Source organism: Giraffa tippelskirchi, chromosome 5, assembly GCF_054371585.1.
Source record: "Giraffa tippelskirchi isolate mGirTip1 chromosome 5, T2T-mGirTip1v1.2.pri, whole genome shotgun sequence".
Taxonomy (NCBI): domain Eukaryota; kingdom Metazoa; phylum Chordata; class Mammalia; order Artiodactyla; family Giraffidae; genus Giraffa; species Giraffa tippelskirchi.
Window position 1 is genome coordinate 86,246,992 of NC_137279.1, and position 13,434 is coordinate 86,260,425.

A 13,434-nucleotide genomic window follows, 5' to 3' on the forward strand; every position below is an offset into this window, starting at 1 on the left:
CCATCTTAACTTCTTCATGTGGGTTTTTGGAAGGATCTAGTAAGATTAAACATTAAAGCACATTGTAAATTAAAATATGCTATTTGTAACTTTAATAAAGTCCCAGATCCACACAGTCCGGTCTCTGGACAAAACTAAATGTACAGTGGAGTACTCAAAATGAATGAAAGGGAATCCTAGTCTTTGTTTTTGTTGAAGAACACTGCAGATGATCCAGCTCGTAAGTTTCGGGAACACTTTGCATTTCTTTTCCTTCCTCCTGAGATCCACTCACCTCAAAACCACACAAGTGCTTTTCCCTCTCCCAACCCCTAAATTCTCATCTCCAGTCCCTCTGGCTTTTCTTTCTGTCCTTCTCCTTCTGTTAAGGGAAGCACACTGTTTGAAATGGCCCACCCTGGCCAGGCACCACAGTAACCATTTGCATGAGTTGTTTTAGGACAGGAGGTCCTGGTAAGGAACACGGAACTAATAAGCCTCCACCAACCAGAAGAGTTCGGGAAAGATCAAAAGGAGACACCACATGTCCGACCACTTCCCAGAATCCTTCTCTCTGGCATCCATCTTGGCTGAATAAGGCGTGTACCACTAGGAAGGACTCTGAGTCAGAATGATTGGCTAAAGACAACCCAGAAACTAATCCCATCACCATAAAACCCCAGACTGCAAGCCACGAGGCAGAGCTGTTCTCCTGGGTTCCCTTACCCTCCTGCTCTTCACCCGGGTGCCCTTTCCCAATAAAATCTCTTGCTTTGTCAGCACATGTGTCTCCTCAGACAATTCATTTCCAAGTGTTAGACAAGAGCCCAGTTTCAGGCCCTGGAAGGGGTCCCTCTTCCTGCAATACTTCCTCCTCTATCAGTTCTTTCATATCCTACTTTCATTTTTTCCCCTTCTCAACTGTACTATTACCTAAAAGTGAAATCTGGCAACCTGTCCTTTCTTCCTTCTACTTTTCCAGTTCTGGCTCTTTCCCTTCAATTCCACGATTTGCATTAAAAAGCCTGAGAATAGATGGGTAAGGGCACACATCTCCTTAGAGGAAGAGGCTAAATTAGCAAAGTATAATTCTCTTTGTGGAGCCAGGGTGGGAGATGGGACATACATAATATTACAGTAAATCCCGACCCTGTCATGTTTTATTCTTATCATCCCCACTTGGCACAGTACCCACCAATCTATTAAAGATGTCTTAGGACATAAGATGCATTAAGATGTCACACACCATCAAAGAAGGGACAAGCAGGAGAGAATTCAGAAGTAGTCCTCATAGAAAGTCAGGGTCACTGGTTTGTGTCTAGAGTGGTAAGAATCTTACCATTCCACCTTTACCTGTCAGGGACCTTACAGACACAAATAGTACTTTCCAATTCTCTTCTACAGAAAAGTAATTCCCAGGACATTAACACATACACATGGAAAAAATATGATTTCATGGCCAATTCAGTTTGAGAAATGCTGGGTTAAAGCTAAAGGGATTTCTCTAACTTAGGACTTTCTAGCATATTTAAATTAAATAGTTTTAATATGTTAAGTGTTAACATATTAAATGTTTTGGATGGTAAATGTTTTACAGGATACATTTTAGGAAATGCTGGTTTTGACGCCCCTCCTTATTTTATAGAGAAGGAAGCTGAGACCCAAGGGAGATACTGACCCTCATAACATCATTCAGGGGTCCAGGAGAGAAGAGGGGTTACAGCCCATGTTTCCAAACCCCAGTTTTGTGCATTAGACTCCTGGAGGCATGATAGAGAGGAACCCTGTCTCTACAGAACTGCAAAAGTTGCATTTACTCAAGCATCAAGGTTACTGTACCAAAATAACCATCCAGGATAACCAACATCACAAAGTCTAACTAGATCCCCCCATGTCATATTTGGAGGTCACTGATCAGAATACAGAATTATGATGAAGGGTCACTTCAATGAGTGGCAACCTTCTTTCCTACCACACACCAACATGAGCATCACTCCTGGTGCTGTCTGCCTGCTGTGTTCCAGAGCACTTTTCCAGTGGCTGAGATCTCTCCAGTTGTTTGCATACAACTAAGTACTAAGTTCAAATGAAACTAAAAGAGAATTTCATTATATACAAGCAATGACTGACTAGTGAGAGAGGTGCCCAATATCTTGCATTCAAATAGCCACCTCCAAATCTTGCCTCTCCATCAACAGGGAGACAGGTCGACGTTGGGAACACTCTGCTTCCATCAGAGGAAGAGATGACCAATGATGGCCCTTTACCTTCTTCTTGGATTTAAAGACGTTACACCTGAAGATATTGCTGGCACCATCTCGAGCGATATAGCTGAAGATCTTCAAGTCTTGGGAATCATGAGAGACGTAGAAGATCCTATAGGGAGAACAACAGAAAAATGCACTGAAAATGGCTCAGGTTCAAATTTCCAATAAGGAAACCTCTGTTTAAGGACACCCTGCAGACAGAGCTCTAATCAAGTTCTTAGAGAAAGCCTCCTTCCTATGAAAGCCACAATGCAGGAGGTACTTTTCACAAGCTGTACAAACACTGACGTTCCTGTGAGTGACCTCCAGAGGCTGAAGGGTGGACATGGGTAGGACGTGGACCCCATGCTATCACTGGGCAGTACATCTTTCCTGGTAACTTGCAGGTTACAGGAAAAAATCATTTCCATCCTTATCAGAGCAGTAAGTCTGCTTCTAATCCAGGGAAATGTGGGGAGGTTTCCTAATACCTCCAAATGAGAAGACTTAGGGAACCAGCAATTCTAGCCATGTAGGGAGAGACTAGGACACTGTTTCATTATCTAGATCCCTTGGTGATAGCTGCTTCACTTTCCATCCCTCTCCATCAGGCCCGAGGCGTCCACGTATTCATTCCATCAGCCAGCCAATCTGCCCAGGGTGCACACTGTGGGCCAGGCACTGTACCAGCAGCCAGAGATACAAGTAGCAGGACAGAAAAAGGCCCTGAATTCATGGAGCTCATAGGCAGGAGATATCAATAAACAAATAGAAAATGGGTGCCATGAAGAAATGAAGAAAAAGAAGGGACAGAGCATGGGGCTGCTATTTTAGACAGGAAGGCCAGCAGGAAGGCCATGCAGAGAGGCAGAGACCTAATGTGAGAGTGTCCGTCACAGCACTATGTGGGCAAAAGCAGGGCAGGAAGAGGGATAGCAAGTTTTAAAGCCCACTAGTGTTGATAAGGCGCTTTCAGAGTTCAAGGAGTGGCCTGAAGGTCACCGTGGCTCAAGTCGAGGGAGTGTGGTCAGTGACAGGGTCACGGAATCAGTCAAAGGCCAGAGCACAGGAGGCCCTGAAGATCAGGGGGTGTACTCCAAGTGAGATGAGAAGCCATCCGAGGTTATGGAGCAGCAGACTGCCTGCCTGATGCTTTAGACTCAAGAATCTGTCCAGCTGCCATGGGTGGGAGGTGAGGGTGGGGGTAGAGGCAGAGAAAAGGCTGGCAAAAAGGGAGAATCAAAAGCAAGGCCCTGAGTGCTGACTCCCAGATAGACCTAGGCCAGGGCACCACCAGAAATGCCGAGTCTGAGAGCTGTTAACATGGGGCAGGGGAGGGGAGTCTCAGGGGTATCTCAGAGGAACTGATCTAGGGTGATCCAAGGAGAGTGTTGCTCTTTTTAAAAAATTTTAACTGGAAGATAATTGCTTTAGAGTATTGTGTTGGTTTCTGCCATATATCAGCTTGAATCAGCCATGCTCCAGATCAACCTCCTGGGGCCACATCATTTCCAAAAAATATCTTTTCCTCAATGAAAACACAACTTTTCTGTCCCAGGATTTCACAGGCCTGATATGTTTAACTCAGTGCTGTGTAGTAGAAAGGGAATGGAATTTAGAGTCACAGTCACATCTCTGCCCCTTACTATTTATTATTACAAGGTAAGCAGGGCTTCCCAGATGGTGCTAGTGGTAAAGAACCCACCTGCTTATGCAGGAGACATAGAGACACAGGTTCGATTCCTGGGTCAGGAAGATCACCTGGAGAAGGAAATGGTGACCCACTACAATTCTTGCCTGGAGAATCCCATGGACAGAGGAGTCTGCCAGGCTACAGTTCACAGAGTCACAAAGAATTGGACATGACTGAAGCGACTTAGCATGCACACAAAAGCCATGTAACCCTCAGAGGTTCAGTCTTCTTATCTATATAAAATGGGACTTTTTACAGTAACACCTTGCAGTGTTATTGCGAAGATCAAATAATGAGTAAAGTGCCTTTTTACTTCTCCTTGCTAATATAGCCTCTAAGTAGTCTTTTTACTGAGATTCCAACCAAGGACCCCAAGTGTGAAGAAAAAACCCAAATTCACCCTGAGGACCAAACTTTAGCTGCTGAATTCTACTAAAAGTCATTTCAGTTCATCTCACATGTCCACCAACTCCAGACAACACTGAAATTGAGGTTATTATGTTTATTTAATATGGCTTCTAAGAAAGCTAATCTAACGTTAGGGGCCCACACCACAAAGCACCGATCCTTCTAATGATGCCAAAGTGTCCTCCTAACACCAAAGGGACAAGTCAACAGCTGTATCTCAGCATCTTCTGCCTGAGCTCCTGGCCCACCCAGACATGCCCTCCTAATCTTCTCTCAAGCTTCAAATTCATCACACCTCCCCCAACTAATCATCTCCCCTGAATTCTCCAAGCAAGCATGGCCTTCCTTCCCCAAGCCCTCTCTTTTTATTATTTGTATGCTATTTAATGTTTGCTTAATCCTTAATACAAAACCATCCAAATATTTACCAACTCTTTTAACAACTATAAATAGAAACTTTTTATGCAGTCAATTGCATTTTTCCAAATGTTTAAGCATAGATTGTAACCATAATGTTTTTGTAAGTCTAACAAAGCAAATTTTCTTAAGCCTTTTAAAAATGCACTTAAAGTAACACAATGATTACAAAATTTTTTGTTTTTAAATACCCAAATCAGTTTTTAAATATTAATATCACAGCTCAAAATGTAGCTTTATCTTTTAACTCTTACACAGAGGATTTGTTACGTGCAAACTAAAGAATTTCTCAGCTTTACTCCCTCCCTTATATTTTCTTTTTTAAAAATACTTTCTATTTATTTATTGTCTGTGCCGGGTCTCTGTTGTGGTACACGGGCTCTTTGTTGTTGCATGCGGATTTTCTCTGGCTGTGGTGAGTGGCTGAGCCCCTCTTGATAAAGGGTACAATGTCCACTCAAGCCAGAGACCTGGGCAACACCCTTGCCTCCTTCCTCCTTTGTTCTCCAATATGTCATCATGACCAGGTTCTCTGCAGTCCATCTCCTTGACACATCTCTGAAATGTTTTTTTCTTCAATTTCACAGTATTGCCTTAGTCCACAGGTCCTTACTATGCATCTGGAGTCTTGCTACTCACCTAGGGTCTCTCTGCTTCCTACTTCACCTGTTGCCAACCCACTCTCTATTCTGCTAGAAAAACAGCATTTTTAATAACACAAACAACATCCTGGTGTTTCCCTTTAAAAACCATTCAAAGGCTTCCTACTGTCCTCAGGATAAAGCCCAAACTCCTCAGCATAGAGTATCTACATTTCTGCTTTCATCCCTCTCTAGAGGCCTGACCTACATAGCTCTTCAGGACTAGTCGCATACATCTGCCTGCCTCTGCATCTGTGGTGACACCTTTGGCATCCTTGAAGACTTGCTTCAGAGAAGGCTCCCCTGCCCACACTGTCCCCAAAGCTGAGCTGCTGACGCCCCTGGGCTCACCTTTACCATAGCACGTATCTCACATTATGATGCTCACACTGAAGCTTCTTGAAGGAACCAAGGACCACATCTTGGTACCCCAGTGCCAGCACAGTGACTGGCACAGAGGTTCCTAACATCTGCTTAGGAGGGAGGCAGGAATCCTTGCTGTCATTAGTAAGCACCCATAATGTGCTCTGCTTGGCTATTCATTTTCCCCCCAGAAGACAGCTCCTGTTAGTTCAGATGCATCACATAAAGCTCCTCTGTTGAGTTTTTCATTTATTATTACATACATAACACCCCAATGGAAATGGCAACCCACTCTAGTATTCCTGCCTGGAGAATCCCATGGACAGAGGAGCTTGGCAGGCTACAGTTCATAGGGTCGCACTGAGTTGGAGATGACTGAGCACATATACAATATCCTAAGGACAGAGAACTAGAATTAAAATTGACAGAGCAGATATGAAGACAGATGCACATGCCAACAAGACTCAGAGACATGGAAGGCACTCAGGATGGTAGCAAGCTAGTATGAACTTTACCTTTGTAGACAAAGCATGTTTTTGGCAAACACAATGACAACCTGGACATGAATGAAGCCAAACACTTTGAACTGGAGCTCTTTGGAGACAGCTCTGTTATATCTGAGATCAGAAACTTAATGTGTAAAAGTTATTAAAAGCCTGGAACCTCTAGCTAACCAAAAAGCCAACTAGATAAGGGCTTGGAAAAATATCTACCAATACAATGAAGCAGCAGGAAGTTTTTCCATGTGACCTCATTCACCCACAAATTAATAGATCAACAAATTAAGGGCTCAGGTTCAAATTTCTAAATCTACAAAATATACTCCAAGAACCCTTATTTCTTCATACTTTGGTTTTAAGAACTGTGATTGTGTGTGTGTGTGTGTGTTGTGGGTGGGACATGGTTGTTGCTCAGTCACTCAGTCATATCCAACTCTTTGCAGCTCCATGGACTGCAGCACAGCAGGCTTCCCTGTCCTTCACCATCGCCCAGAGTTTGCTCACATTCATGTCCACTGAGTCGGTGATGCCATCCAACAATATCGTCCTCTGTCATCCCCTTCTCCTCCTGTTTTCAATCTTTCCCAGCATCAGGGTTCTTTTCCTAATGAATTGGCGCTTTCCACCAGGTGGCCAAAGTACTGGAGCTTCAGTTTCATCATCAGTTCTTCCAATGATATTCAGGGATTATTTCCTTTAGGATTGACTGGTTTGATCTCCTTGCAGTGCAGGGATTCTCAAGAGTCTTCTCCAGCAACGCAGTTTGAAGACATCAATTCTTTGGTGCCCAGCCTTTTTTGTGTCCAGCTCTCACATCCATACATGACTACTGGAAAAACCATAGCTTTGACTACACGGACCTTTGTCAGCAAAGTAAATCTCTGCTTTTTAATATGCTGTCTAGTTTTACCATAGCTTTTCTTCCAAGGAGCAAGGGTCTTTTGATTTCATGGCTGCAATCACCATCTGCAGTGATTTTGCAGCCCAAGAAAATAAAGTCTGTCACTGTTTCTGTTGTTTCCCCATCTATCTGCCATTAAGTGATGGGACAGAATGCCATGATCTTCGTTTTTTGAATGTTGAGTTTTAAGCCAGCTTTTTCACACCCCTCTTTCATGAACTTCCTCAAGAGGCTCTTTGATTTCTCTTTGCTTTCCATCCTTTGCCATAAGGATGCTGTCAACTGCATAATATGAGGTTATTGATATTTCTCCTTGCAATCTTGACTCCAGCTTGTGAAACATCCAGCCCGGCATGAACTGACTCACTGGAAAAGACCCTGATGCTGGGAAAGATTGAAGGCGGGAGGAGAAGGGGACGACAGAGGATGAGATGGTTGGGTGGCATCAGTGACGTGATGGACATAAGTCTGAGTAAGCTCCAGGAGTTGGAGATGGACAGGGAAGCCTGGCATGCTGCAGTCCATGGGGTCACAAAGAGTCAGACATGACTGAGCGATTGAACTGAACTGAACTGAAGATCTTACTGGTTTCCTCGGTAGCTCAGCGGTAAAGAATTCACCTGCCATGCAGGAGACGAGGGTTTGATCCCTGAGTTGGGAAGAATCCCAGGAGAAGGAAATGATCACCTACTCCAGTATCTTGCCTGGGAAATCCCATAGACAGAGGAGCCTGGAGAGCTACTGTCCACAGGGTTTCAAAAGAGTCGGATATGACTGAGTGGCTAAACAAAAGCAAAAGATTTTTTACATTTATTCTGACTTCAAATTTCTTATAATTTCTTGGCATTATTTCAAAATATGCATAGAATTGTAATTTTCACTCATTAATGGAACTATATGCTTTAAAGCCAAAGCAATAGACTTTTCTGCAGATTATGTTCATAAACTTACCATAAATAACTGAAATATAAACAATATCTTGGAGAAATTGGACTTGGGGTTTATCATCATGTTGAAATTCAAGTTGCCAAACTGATGATAAAAACTGTGAGACCCACCACCAGCCCCAGCCCCTACTTCCTTGACTATTAATCAATACGTAAATGTGTTTCTCTTAGGAAAATAGAAAAAAAGTTGGAATACAGAGTAGAAAGATACCTATGTAATCATCAGATGTGTCCAACCCAGCACCCCTGTCATTCAGCATTTGTCAGTGGTGGGCAATTCACTCTTGTTAGAGTCTTCATTCTTCCTTTCTGAGGGCTTCTAATTACTTGGAGATTTTCCCTTATACTGATTAGAAATCTACCAACAGGAATGCAGTAGAGGGAAATGGCTGAAAACACTGACCTTGGTGTAGGACAGACAGGGATTATAGCCTCAGGCACTGCTACTTACTAGCTGTGAGATCCTGGTCTTTATCTTGATTTCCTCATGGCTCTTCATTTGTGAAATGGGAGTAATCACAGTACTATATCTCATTCATGAGGTTTAAAAAATAAATGTATACAGAAAGATCAGCTTATAGCAAATATTTAGTAAATGGTAACTGCTGCTAGTACTGCCACACTACTGCCCTAGCTCTATCTTTGAGGCCTTAGAGAACAAAGCTAATCCTTCTTCCAAGTGGTGACCATTTGAACATTTGGAAACCATCACCGTATTCATATTTACTCCTCTCATTTTTCCTCTTCAAGAGTTCCTCAACCAGTCCCTTTTCTAGATTACTTATTGCTCTGGTAATAAAGAGCATGGGCTTTGGGTTGAGAGATTTGGGTTGAAGTCTTAGCTTTGCCGTTTCCTAGCTGTTGGCCTTATGCAAACTACTCAGTCGGCATAACTCTTTCATTCCTCATCTGAAATAGGTGAATTAATGATCTCTTCATAGTATCAAGTATTAACTCCCCTCCAACATTTAGCGTAATGGCTTAACACATGGTGAGTTGTTTGGTTAGTAAATATGATCTCCATCTTTCTTGTTAACCTTTTCTGTATATACACTCCAATTTACCAATGACTCAAAATACAGTTTACAGAACTAAATGCATATTCCTAAAGGGATGAGAACACCACAGAGTGAATCTGGATACTCTCTATGTCCTAAAACTGAATTTTTAGCAAAGTCTCTCTGATTGTTTTTTTTTTTTTTCCTTTAGTTACAGCATCTCACTGCTTATTCACACTGTGATCACCTCAAACGTTCAAAGCTAATTTGCACAACTGCTCTCAAGGCAGATTTCTTAAGCATATCTGGTAATTGGTTTTGAGGACTGGCTCAGAGTGATCACTATTTCCTTTTCCAAGCTCTCACAGATTATCTGCTTAATGATCTCTTCTAGAATTTTGCCCAGGGGCAATGACAAATTCACTAATCTGTAATTCCTAGACCCAGATTTTCCTCTTTTCTGACAAGTGAAATGTCTTATTCTTGTAATCTTCTCATATCTCATCTATTCCTCATGACTTTGCAAAGGTGACCAATAATGATTTTGAAATCACACTCTTTAGGAGCCCAGGTCCAAGTGAGCAAGGCCTGGACACATTTAAAGGAGTGAGGGAGGGACATCTGCCTATTTTGTCATCATTTTTGAACCTCTTCCATTTTTCAAATCACCTATGTTCTAGCATTTCTAGTTTGAAGATCCAATAGTTCTCTACTTGAGGGAAAAAATAAAAAGGAGAGACATGGTTAGAACAAAGCAACTTCAGAATTTCTCTTTGTCATGCGCTATTCTCTTTTTTTAATTTTTTTATTGAAAGATAATTGCTTTACAAAATTTTGTTTTCTGTCAAATCTCAACACTAATCAGCCATAGGTATACATATATCATCATCAGCCTTTTCCAGGTGCCCAATGCATTCAGAGTTTGAATTCCTCTGCACTTATACTTGACTTTAAGCTCTGCTTTCCATACTTCTCAAAGGACATTATATGAAAATGTTGGTAGTCACATGATTCTTCTCCATGGTCTCACCTTTATGGACCCAGATAGAATCTTAAGTTCTCAACCTCTTACTTTCTGAGGTCATAGTCTTATTCTGTCATCATTCCTCTCTGAAAGTTACATGCTCTAAAATGCCATGGCCATGTACCACCCCCACCCCAGCATTAGTATCCTGTCCCTATCTCTCCTCATCTCCATGGGGACTGCTGGCTAACCTCTCAACCCACTGGCTACAGAGAATGGAAAGGGTTTTGAGCCACCTGCAACATTTCCTGAGTCCACATCCATGCTCCCCCACCTAAGACCCACAGACGCAGAACTCCACAGAGAAGTCTCCAAGTTGCCTTCTGCTCAAAACCTGCCAGGTCTTACGTAGCCAGCTGGGACCTGACACAGCAGAAAGCATGGGACTCAGAACAGAGGATGGAGACCTGCCTTTGGCCCAGGCAAACTCTTTTCCTTCTCTCAGCCTTCTTCCCTAATCCATAAAGTGAGAGCAATAAAAACATCTTTCAGAGCGGCTGTAAACTTCTGGAATGGACAAATACTCAAAGTGGATGAGATGGTAGATGGACAAATATTCTATAACTCTTTGCACAGATACTTTAAAACTGTGGAAATAACCCTGGAGACAGCAAATGGAAGAACAAAGAGAAATCATCACTGTTCCCCCAATATCACCACTCTCTGGGGGTTCCCCAGTTTGAACGTGGAGCAGAGATTTTTCTTTTAAGGTCCTGGAAGGCAGGGACATCCTTATCCCACAAGGATACATGGAAACGAACCAGGATTAAAAAGATAAGCTGCCAAGTAACTAGTAGATGGTGAAGACCAAACCCAGTGGGGTCTTAAGGTAAACCTCTGGAGGAAGCAGCAGCGTGATATGAAAAATGCAGAGGACCGAGACCAGTTGAGTGTGGCACAGCCACGAAGCCACGGTCCTGGGAAAATCCAGCATGACTTCTGCCCATGGGAGTGGTGATTCCCCAAAGAGTCCAGCCCGTGCCATTTCTGTGCGTCCTCCAAAGGAATGTGTTATCTTCAGATGGCCTGGGGAGAATATTAGAAAAGGTAGTGATCTGGAGGGAGGACCCCAATGCTTTACTAATAGAAACAGACCAAAGAAACCTAGAGCAATGAGCAACCCCCTATCCCTACCCCCAGCCCTTGCATGCTGCCTGAACACTCGTGTGTTTTTTTCTCTTCCTACCCAGTCCTGTAGCATTCACACAGCTTCACACTTCTGTCCCTAGTCATCATTCCCTTCCCTATGTCTCTTATTTTAATCTAATCTTTAGATAAAATTGCCTTACATTTTGATCATTTTTCTTGTTGCTGCTTTGGTCTGATTATCTTTCTCTTCCACTGTATGTCCAGGACCCTTTATCACTTTGGCTGGGTTTTTTTTTTTTTTTTGGCTGGTTTTCTTTTATCAGAAGTTAATTCAATATTCCTTTTCCTCATCCCTCAATTTAGCCATTCTTGATTTCAGTACTGGCTCCATTAGACCTACCTTTCTCCGGGCTGCTATTTGTCATAAAGGTACGGTGATCAACTCAGGAAATGGTGCCACAGTCCCTCATGGAACTAGTCTCCTTACTTTACACCTGTCTGAGGCACAGGGATACACTGTACAAGATCCGCCTGCAGCCATAGCTGTGCCGTATCTCACAGACCTGCCTCACGCAGCGTGATCTGGAAAGAAGCCTGGGATTCTCGGGCTAGGAGAGACCTCATGAGACAGGCCCATCTACACAACTGCAGGTGGAGAAATTCAAGGATCACAGCCGATTTCTGAGGTTTCTTCAAGGCATAACATTATAAAAATGTCTAAATTATTATGACAACTCTCTACTGTGTACCTAGAATAATAAGTAAGCAGTCAATTGAATTTTAAAACCTAGTGAGAGTCAGACAAATACACATTTATCTTTTGAAAGTCTAGTTAAGGCACCCTCACGTCCTATCTCAGCGGTTAATTTAAGTTTTAATTCCACAGTTATTAGAAGTGCTTTCTTATGCCCCACAAAATCTCTCCTAGTTTACTTGAATCAACCACAAACCACCATATAGCAATTTCTAAATACCAAGCGCTGTGATAAGTTAATTTCTTCTTGCTTGCTACTTGACAAGCAGGCAAAAAACAGACCAGTGTCCCTCACAAAACCACAACAATCCTTTCATACACTCCAAGGCTTTAACTTCTCTGCAACACTGGTCATTTCTACAAAATAACTGTCACCTGCTGTTGGCTTTCAAAAACCAAATCTGTTTACACAGGCTGCCAATTCTTTCTCCTCTGCTTCTGTGTTATCTAGGTTTGCACATTTGGCACATTCATGTTTCCTGGGGTCAGCCATCCTTCCTACACTTATGAGGATGCTCAGGCTTCCTGAAGTCTCTTGCTCGGAGACACAACTTCCCTGCCAGAGCCAGGGAGCAGAGAAAACACCAGCACACACAAATACAAGGGTGCTGCTTAGACTGGTATGTGCTTGGGGAGCCTTCTTTAGAAAGCTGCATCTTCCTCTTCTTTCCCCATGAACAATTTGTCCTCTTGCTTCTAAGACAGTGAATACTTCTCTTCTTTTAAGTGGTATGTGGAGAGAAAGGTCAGGCATAAATCTTCCCAATGCAAAATCAGTCATATCAAAAGTTCACATCCTTCCTGATCCACTCCCCTGCTGTCGTTGAGATCCTTTGGTTTCATGGAATAACGGAACTGACAAAGCAGAGCCGCAAAGCCTCCGCTGAGTTGCCAGCCCTTCTACTTTCTCAAAGCTCCGAGCTTTAGTTCTCTCAACTGCAAAATGGTATGAGAAGAGTCTCACAGGATTGTTATGTGAATCAAATGACATGATTTATATACAATGCTTGGCACATAGTAGGCAATCAAAAAAATCTTTACTAAACTGAAGTAAACAAGAATATTTGCTAATCTCACGTGTCTCTCTCGAGTGCCAGGCACTGCTCAAATCACACCACATGTAAAAACTCATTTGCTCCTCACAACCTTATGAGATAGGTACTACTACCATCCTCCATTCGACTGATGAGGGAACAGGTTAGTCAACTTTCTCAAGGTCACACAGCTTGTGCATGCATGTGGGCTAAGTTGCTTCAGCAACCCTATGGACTGTAGCCTGTCAAGCTCCTCTGTCCATGGAATTTTTCAGGCAAGAATACTGGAGTGAGTTGCCATTTTCTCCTCCAGGGGAATCTCCCCGACCCAGGGATCAAACCTGCGTGTCTTATATCTCCTGCACTGGCATGCAGGTTCTTTACCACTGAGCCACCTGGGAAGCCCATAGCTAGTAGGTATCTGTATTAGTCTCTGAGGG

At 42.9% G+C, this 13,434-nt stretch overlaps 1 protein-coding gene across 2 annotated transcripts in view; it reads right to left on the minus strand.

Annotated features, from left to right (window-relative positions):
• Window positions 1–13,434, minus strand: part of NOS1AP (nitric oxide synthase 1 adaptor protein) — a 339,905-nt gene that overhangs the window by 44,423 nt on the left and 282,048 nt on the right. For both annotated transcript variants that reach the window (XM_081491516.1, XM_081491514.1), the window contains exon 5: window positions 2,247–2,355. In XM_081491516.1, the coding sequence (XP_081347642.1) occupies window positions 2,247–2,355 (109 nt within the window). The remainder of the gene's footprint in view (window positions 1–2,246; window positions 2,356–13,434) is intronic.